The 8,928-nt window shown below is 39.7% G+C and overlaps 1 protein-coding gene across 1 annotated transcript; it reads left to right on the top strand.

Annotated features, from left to right (window-relative positions):
* Positions 1–511: 511 nt before the first annotated feature.
* Positions 512–8,690, top strand: LOC102300193 (piggyBac transposable element-derived protein 3). The gene is made up of 2 exons (XM_014334130.2): positions 512–1,268; positions 1,362–8,690. Exon 2 carries the CDS (start codon positions 1,413–1,415, stop codon positions 2,478–2,480), a length of 1,068 nt encoding a protein of 355 aa, XP_014189616.2. The 5' UTR covers positions 512–1,268; positions 1,362–1,412; the 3' UTR covers positions 2,481–8,690.
* The last annotated feature ends 238 nt before the right edge of the window (positions 8,691–8,928 follow it).

Raw genomic sequence — 8,928 nt, forward strand, 5'->3', positions numbered from 1 at the left:
TTTTTTACTCCAAGCATTCACGTTTACATGCAAATGAGACCATAACATTGGCCTGTTATTAAAGGTGCTTCCAGATTAGTTATGACTGATGTGTACTATGTGGAATCCAAGCACTACCAATACACACGTGTTCTGGTTTTGGTATGGCTACTTTTCCACCAGACCACATCTTTGTATGCCTGAGCTGGATCCAGCTCTGCCTTCATCAGACTGACTCTGGCGTAGCAAGTGTCATTAAATTCAAAATTCAATGTGATCTGCCAGACTTGGTTAGTTTTGAATAAAAGTACTTTAAACACTAGAATTACTGAGCCTTTTTTTTTCCTGGTGCAAGTCCCTACTATTAGATTTATTAGCCCTGCGCAAATTTGCGTAAATCCCCTGAACCTCCCCGTAAGACCTCCTAGAATTACTGACTTTTTTACTTTCTGGTGGAAGTCCCGAGGTGTTAATCACCCCTGCTGAAATTTTCACAGATCATCAGCTCGATTCTCCTCCTGCTTTTGTTGTGCAAACCACCCATTATCTTTGAGGCCTGGAACATTTGCATTTGTTCACTCAGAGTAGCTCAGATCCAAGGCAAGAGAAAAATCGGTGTTACAACCCTACAATGGAGATGAAAGCCTCTCAGCAGGGTGCTAGGAGGTGATAGGTTCAGGGAATTTACGCAAATTTGCACAGGGTTAGTAAATGTAGTAGTAGGGACTTACAGCAGGAAAAAAAGGCTCAGTAATTCTAGTGCTAACACCCCGCTGAGATTTTCACAGGCCTTCAGCTCCATTGTTCTCCTGCTTTCATTGCGCAAAACACCCTCCCCCAACCAGGAGAGATTTGTGTATGTGTAGGAGTGGCATTGCTTGACTACAGCACAGTGCTGTGCATAAAAGCAGACCGACCAGGAGGGAGAATCATTTCTTGTTCGCATTTCTGAGAACGCACATCAGGATGGCCTCCGTATCACTGCCACGCAGGAAGAACCTCTCCGCGCAACAGGCTTGGGCCTTGCTTCAGGAAATGGACGAAGCAGATTCTGATGGAGGAGAGGTTTCATTTGTCCAGCAGGCCACTGATACCTCCTCAGAAGAATCTGAAAAGGAGACGGAACAAGAACCCAACATGCCTCCACGGAAGAGGCCCCGTGGTACTGGGAAGCCCTGTTTGAGCCAGGCGGCAAAAGACGGCACTGTGTGGGTAGAGGAGGACATTGGAATGCCCAGTGCAGGAGCTCGTGCTTCACTGCGCAAGCTGGACCCACAGAGTCTGCTAAGGTTTGTCACTGCCATATTACATATGATATTTATATAAACCCATTTAGAGTGAGGTTCATGTAAATTTACCATTCTCTATTTATCTTCCGACAGCGTAAAATTACAAGTGTGCTCCAAAGCTTCCTTTGCCTGTTAGACGTGGGAATGCTACACACCATCAGAGAGTATACGGTACATCAAGCCCGCAGAACAGAGCCGGACTGGAATTTGTCAGTTCATGAACTGATGGCATTCATTTCAATCCTGTTTGTAAGAGCAATCATGTGTCCTGTTGGTGCCATTGTGGATTGCTGGTCAGAAAGATTTCTGGTGCCAGTAATCAAAGAGACAATGCCCCGAGATAGATTCATTTCAATTATGCAACACCTTCGATTTGATGACAAGGACACGCGGGCAGAACGGGTGAAAACAGACAAATTTGCAGCAATCTCCGACATCTGGACACGCTTCAACGAGAACTGTGCTAAGAGTTTCACTCCAGGAGAACACATGACCATAGATGAACAACTGTTCCCTACCAAGGTTCGTTGTCCATTCACACAATATATTGCAACCAAGCCAGACAAATTTGGGATCAAGTTCTGGATGGCCACAGACTTGGACACCAAATATGTCTGCAGTGCATCTCCTTACTTGGGAAAGGACCCCAATCATCGGAAGGGAGAGAGGCTGGCAGAGAACGTGGTCATGAAACTGATGGAGCCGTTTTTGGATGATCGGAGAAACGTCACAACGGACAATTTCTTTACTTCACTGTCACTGTCGCACAGACTGCTGCAGCGCAAAACAACATTACTGGGCACGGTGAATAAAGTCCAGCGTGAACTTCCTCAACTTGCGCGGATGTATTCCGTAAGAGCAGCAACACGCAGGTGGCCAGTAGCAGTTTTCTACAATATGCTGGACCTGGCGGCGGGGAATGCCTACATTTTGTACAAGGCATGTACAGGGTGGACAGGCAAAAGAAGATTGTTTCTGAGTCTTCTAGCTCAGGAACTTCGTTGCCGATTCATGCAGCACAAGGAAATATTAGCACAGGCTGCTGAAGCTGCTGCAGCTGCTGTGCCAGGGACTGGAAAGACAACGCAGTGCCAGGTGCAAGAGAGCTGCAACAGGAATCGCAGCAGGTTTACCTGTGCAACATGTCAGAAATTCACCTGTGCCAAATGCAGGGATGATGAACACTGGGTCTGCAAACGCTGTAAAGTTTGAAACACTTTGAAATTGTTTCTGAAGGTTGTAACACAGAGGTTTGGCCTGGCTTGGATCTGAGCAACTCTGAGTGAGCAAATGCAAACGGGCCAGGCCTCAAGGATAATGGGTGGTTTGCACAACAAAAGCTGGAGGAGGAAAGAGCTGACGACCTGTGAAAATCTCAGCAGGGGTGATTAACACCTCGGGACTTCCACCAGAAAATAAAAAAGCCAGTAATTCTAGTAGGTGTTGGGTTTAGGGAAGTTACGCAAATTTGTGCAGGTTTAGTAAATCTAGTGTTTTAACTAACTTACTTCCAGGTCTCAATTTTGTGACTTTGTATAGAATTGGACTAAATGTGAATTCTGCATCATTGCATATTTAAACATCAATATCAATGAAATGTATTTCTATAGCTTTTGTATTAGAAACCAAAATATTTGAATCCCAGTGCACAAAAAACTTCCTATTGAGTTTAGAAAAATGTAAATAATTATATTAATAAAGAAGCAGAGTATACTGAAAGGCTCCGTACTCATAAGATGTGTAGTAAACCGGAAGCCTTTTGTATTTTAATCAATTATAGTACCACTGGATGTGTATTAGCTCCTCTGGGTCAGTAATAATGATCTGAATCACCACACCATATGCAGACTAAGTCCACCAATGTGGTTTCGTAAATTTGTACTGGCTGACAGCTGCTTCAGGGCTTAGAAAAACTTCAATGGAAGCAGAAATGAAACCCAGCAGCAGTTCAGTGCCTCTTGTCTTATATAAAATGACAGATACTATCAACTTGAAGCGTCACACAGAGTGTGTTTTCATCAGCATAGGCAAACCTGAGTGGGCGTGTGGCAAGCCTATTGTCAAACACTTACATCAGTGACTTTGAATGAATACGCCTGCCAAAAAAAGTATTTAACTGTCTTTACTTAGCAGGGGTTTTACTCACCCTTTGTTCCATTAAAAATGCATTTAACTGGGAAAACATGAAACAGTGCGGCTCAAGAAAAACATCTTTCAGGTCATTTCAGAGCCAGACTAAATAATTCGTAAGAATTCTGAGGCAACAGGGCAGCTAGCTTTGTCGTCTTTTAAATCTTGGATTTCCATTCACAGTAAAACTTTGCTCATACTGTCAAAAAATGGCCTGCAACAAATTTAAAAATGTATTAATATATAATAACTGTTCAGACTGTTCTGTCAGAAGAGGTTTAATACAAGTCCTGCTCCAGAAACTTAGTACATTTGTATTTTCTTTTCAATGTGAAACTTTTAATATTTTGATAATAAGTTGAATGGTTAGATACTAATTGAGAGCAAAAATGAACTTTCACTCTGACCCTCTAGTCTTCAGAGCTGTTTAAAATTTTCAGGGAGATGCCAGAAAGCTTCCTTTGTGCCAAGATAACACCCCAGCACCACCATCAGCAGCCCAAACTGTGGGTACATAACCCTATCATGTGAATGTGGCAACAGCTCTTGTTAAGATTTGTATTGTTTATTGTCATTTATGCTTAGAAATATTTAACCATATATGCTTAGAGGTGTATAATCGATTGTGTAGTGATAGGATGTGTGATCCTTAATAGTCTACAAAGGCTTTGTGTGCATTCCAGAATGTTCTGGCATTCACACCAACATTCTGGGAGCATGGGAGAGGTCATACCTTGTCTTATTGTTTTATGGTAGGATAAACGTATCTAACGTATCTATAGATACCTACTTTGTAGGTACTTTGTTCCTTGTTGTCTCTGGAATTCTCTGGAGTCTCTGCCTTCCAATTCTTAACCCTCGTTACCTTACGGTCCATTTCCTGGACTATTTGGATACTTGTTTTGCCCCTTTGGTCATGTGGAATCAATTCCTTATGGGGCCGTTTTTCCTAGTGAGTTTGTTTTATTAAGAATATATTACATTTTGGAGTCCTGCATTAGAGTCAACACTTGTACCTTATCGTGATTTGGCTTCACCCAGCAGCAGTTCTATAGTCACCATGAAAACATTTATAGACTAACATAATATTTTCAATTTAAGCCATGAGTGTAGTCCAATCAAATTCATACATTTACTAATTTTGGGGGATGTTTTAATACAGATTATACAAAAATCATAAGCACAATGTTCATTTTGTTGAGCAAAATTAAACAGCACTTCAAATTAAGCGAACAATCACTATGTTACAACAGTTATTATGCTCAAGATTGGCTGTGTGCCACTGATGGCAGGGTATTTTCAGATGTCCTGTGGATCATTGATGAGCTCATATGACTCATAGATGAGCATCAAAACAATAGTTTGCTGATGAAGTGTTCAGAAACTGAGATTCCCTTCTAGTTACACAACAAAAGCCCAAAACCTATAAAAAGAAGTGTGTCCTCTGTCCTCTGCCTACCCCCATTTTGCTTTGTTATTTTGTGTTTTCCCCCTCCAGTGCTGGTAAGTAGGCCATGTTAATTTAAAAATACAATCTCTGAATAATAATGGCTACAGAATCAATGATCCCATCTTCCCCCAAACTCACAGCAAGTAGCCTACCGTAATGGCTATACATAGCTCATAATGAGAGCAGATCGGGATCTGATTTGTTCCCTTAAAATGTAAATCTTTTCCTTTGGACCTGCAGTTGTGGATTAGATTACTTACACTGTACACATTAGGCTGTAATCTGGTGTTACTGCTGTGTGTTCTACACAAAGATGTGTTCACCTCTCTGAGTAGAATCTGTTGTCAAGGGGCACAATCATCTTCTCAGGAAAACCTTCTGGTTTCCACTTGAAATCTGCTCAATACTCATATTTGCAAATTAAACAATAAGTTCCCAGAATCAAATGCAGTTCAATAGCCAGGCAAACTCATATTTTCATATACCTTCTTTCTTGAGACTTATGCTGACAGGTGAAAATTTATCAAAGGAAACTGCCTCTTAAAACCTTTCTTAGCTAGCACAACAAAGCTATCACACATTAGCATCTAACTTTACGGCAACATCGGAACAAATTACTGCACATCCATAAATTAACAATGTGAAAGTAAATGTAGGTCACCTAACTGAGGTCAGAACCAAAACTAACAAAAAAAAAACAACAAAAAAAACAACTCACATCTATTGCTTTGCAGAGTGTGAGGCGATTCCTTCACCATGTAATTCACTAGCTTGTTTACTGCTGGGGGTTCCCAGTCCTTCAATGCACAGGGTATCTCTCGCAGTTCATCAAAATAAAAAACAAGAAGAACACATAATCTAGTGTAAACAGTGGTTCCAGTAACATTTGCTGTTGCAAAGGTTGTATAAAATCTAGTTGCCGCTAAAGGGCTGTTGTTTTATTTAAAAATCTCACTGATGTAAAATGTCAATTTCAACCCAATTCCATTGATCCATAAGCGTCAAGCTATATAAATAAATATATAAATTGTTAATGTATAATGCCCATCACATCATTAATATTAAGATCTAAAGATCGGGCACATTTCTGAATTTACCTGAGCATATCAGTGACACACTAAGACCCAGGCTACAAGCACATAAAAGCACAGGTTGTTCCAGGTTACAGCCACATCTGGAAGGGAAGAGATTCCCCATCCCTGTGGGGAATATGCGTAGACACTCAGGCAGCCACTGATAAACATCAAAGCAAAGCCTCTCTTTAATGATTCATGCTTGTTCTGTGTGCTGTGGATCAGCACCAGCGGGACCTTCAGTGTGTCCCAAATCCCTGCAACACAAAACAATTTTGTAACATTTGGCTAAGCATCAATGCAGACAAATCTGGATGCAAATACCACATTTATAATGGTTAAAAATTCAAAAGAGGATCAGAAATTAGTATTATTTGGAGTTCTGAGTGACTTGAATGGGGGGATTTATACAAATGGAAAGTTTAAATGGTTCTGAAGTGTTACCAGGGTGCAGCACTTCTTTCTCAGAGAGCCAGAAGAAGTGCATGATTGCATTAGCATATTACATCTGGGCTTTCTGTGGGAAACTGAGGTCTCAAGGCGAGCAGACGTCTGTTTGTTTCTAAATAAAGCAACTTGCCAATGAACTCATTCTGCAAGGTGCAGGAAAAAAAACTCAGAATACATGCCTGTTTGTTCTTTTTCACTTCAAAACCACACAAAGCCGGTGCCATTTCAAAGAAGCTCTGTTAAAATGAGGTTCTTGCATCACCACAGCTCTGCGGGACTGAACTTCAAGCTGAATTCATCTCTTTTGTTCTAACTTGTTCTAACATTTGCCTGGAAATATATAGGAAGTTTGCTGCTCAATATTTCTCAAGTTCTCATTGTAAGGCGATTTAAGTTGAGAGTAAAACATACAGAAGACGACACACTGTCTGAGCCTTTTGCACTGGGAATGTCTCACCAAGCAGCTTCTGAAAAGTAACTGCAAATATTTTGGAAAATCTCTTCCAATTGTGTTATATTTTATTAAAATCTGATGACGCAACGTGTTTATTTTATCATTTGTCACTCCTATTATTTATACAATCGCCAGTAATACTTTCTAATTACAGAGACTGCCAAAGCCTTATAACATTGTATGCACAACAGTAAATTGTTTTACCTTTTACTCACTTTCACTTTCTGTGCATGTTCTTTTTGTGTCATTTTCAGTTTCAAAACATCTTTCTGAAGTTGCTCTGCAAGATACCATGAGGTTAAAAGTACATCATCCATTGTGGTCATAAACTCCACGCAAAAACTGTAGCTGAAAAATGACTATTTAATTCATCTCAATGCAAATCAGTATTTATATTGTGCCAATTCACAACAAAAGTACCCTCAAGATGTTTAATATAAAGATATTACAATAGAGAATCCCCAACAATCAGGAGATCTCTTTAAAATAAAACAAAACACTTGGCCAAAGTAGGAAGAAAGAAGTTTTTAAAAGGTTTTATTTGTTTGTGTGGAAAAAAATGGACTCACATTTAACCCAAGTACCAAACCCTTCTGCTGTGCTGTGGTGAATGTTGCCTTGTGTTCATTGTTTTCCGGTAAAAGTGACTTTAAAAGTTACCTGGCAGGCAGCTGGTGCGGCAGGCAGCCGGTGCAGCAGTCTGCAGCGTTGTGACAGTTCTTTGTCATTTTAATTGACTGTGAATAAGAGATAAGGTCCTAATTGAATTTGGCTGATCAGCACAGACTGCTGTTCAAACACAACCTCGACACTAAACAAGATGCATGAAGGTAACATCAGATATTTCTTCTTCGTTTTATAATGGCTCATTCTGTCAAACCACATCCAGTCCTGTAATTACTAGATTATGATGATGGTTTTACCATTGTTATTGATGCTATATACATGATTTTCCTTCAAAGATATACCAAGCAGTTTATACATTCTTAACTAATTTCCACGACTATAGAGGTTTTAGGGTCATAGACACAAACCATAATAAATACATAAATACCCATAAAGCAAATGATTACAGTGTGGAGAAAAATGAGTCACGAGTCATGAATTCAAGCTGTCAAGTAGCTTACTTAATCTTTTTGCATCCTGAATATTTATGAATCTGTCAAGTTCAACACCAAGATAAAGAATACCACTTCCTTGGAGATTTAAAAGCTGTTTAGCACATAGATGAATACTGAACCACGTTAAATGCTGACAGCAAAGGTTCTAACCATTTTTCTTTGAAACAGCCAATTTAATTATTTTTCCTGTGAGAAACTGACACCTCCTTAACCTCCAGCTAGCTTTACTTCATCTGTTAAGGTACAACCAGCTTACATCTTTTTGTTCTCGTAAGGTTTGACCTAACTGCCGACAGAACGCCATAGAAACAACACTGGTACCTTAAAATTTAACTGTATCATAACAAATTTCAAAAGGGGTCTCAATTCAACTTCTGCCAAACTTCTTTAAAGTCACATTTTAACCCAAAACAAGCTATATTGCTGTCCCCCCCCCAAATCTAACCAAATAACCAATATAAACTTCTTATTGAGGCACTGGTTGAAATAAAATACATGGGTGTGCAGGGCCTCAAATTGAAGATAGAAGCCATTAGAAGCACCAATAATATGGACCATTTCTCTCTTTGTGGGATGCAGCAGCTTGCAAAATCTAAAGACAGTGTTAGAATGTCGTTAAATACCCATGTGTGCTAGCTGTAGTAAATCACTCTCTGGAGCTAGAATTAAGCATTTCTGTTATTTTTTTATCGTGTCAGTGCATTGTGTTCTCTTTTATGTTGTCTGATTCAATTAAATGTCACTCAAAAGTCTTCTAATGGACTCCCTGAGCTCTTCTTTTCTCTTTCCTTTAGTTTTCCTGCTGAATAGTCCAAGAGAAGAGAGTTTTTTTGTACTTTAAGAAACCAAGAGAAAATCATTAACATATTATCACTAAAACAAACTGCATGTATCACAGATGATATTTTCATAGGTGTATGTAGTCAAAACTCAAATGTAAAAAAAAATAAAGTGGAAGAATCTTGTAGGTGCTCCAGTGCCA

This window comes from Haplochromis burtoni, unplaced genomic scaffold, assembly GCF_018398535.1.
Source record: "Haplochromis burtoni strain Fernald_Lab_line unplaced genomic scaffold, NCSU_Asbu1 Contig_73, whole genome shotgun sequence".
Lineage (NCBI taxonomy): Eukaryota > Metazoa > Chordata > Actinopteri > Cichliformes > Cichlidae > Haplochromis > Haplochromis burtoni.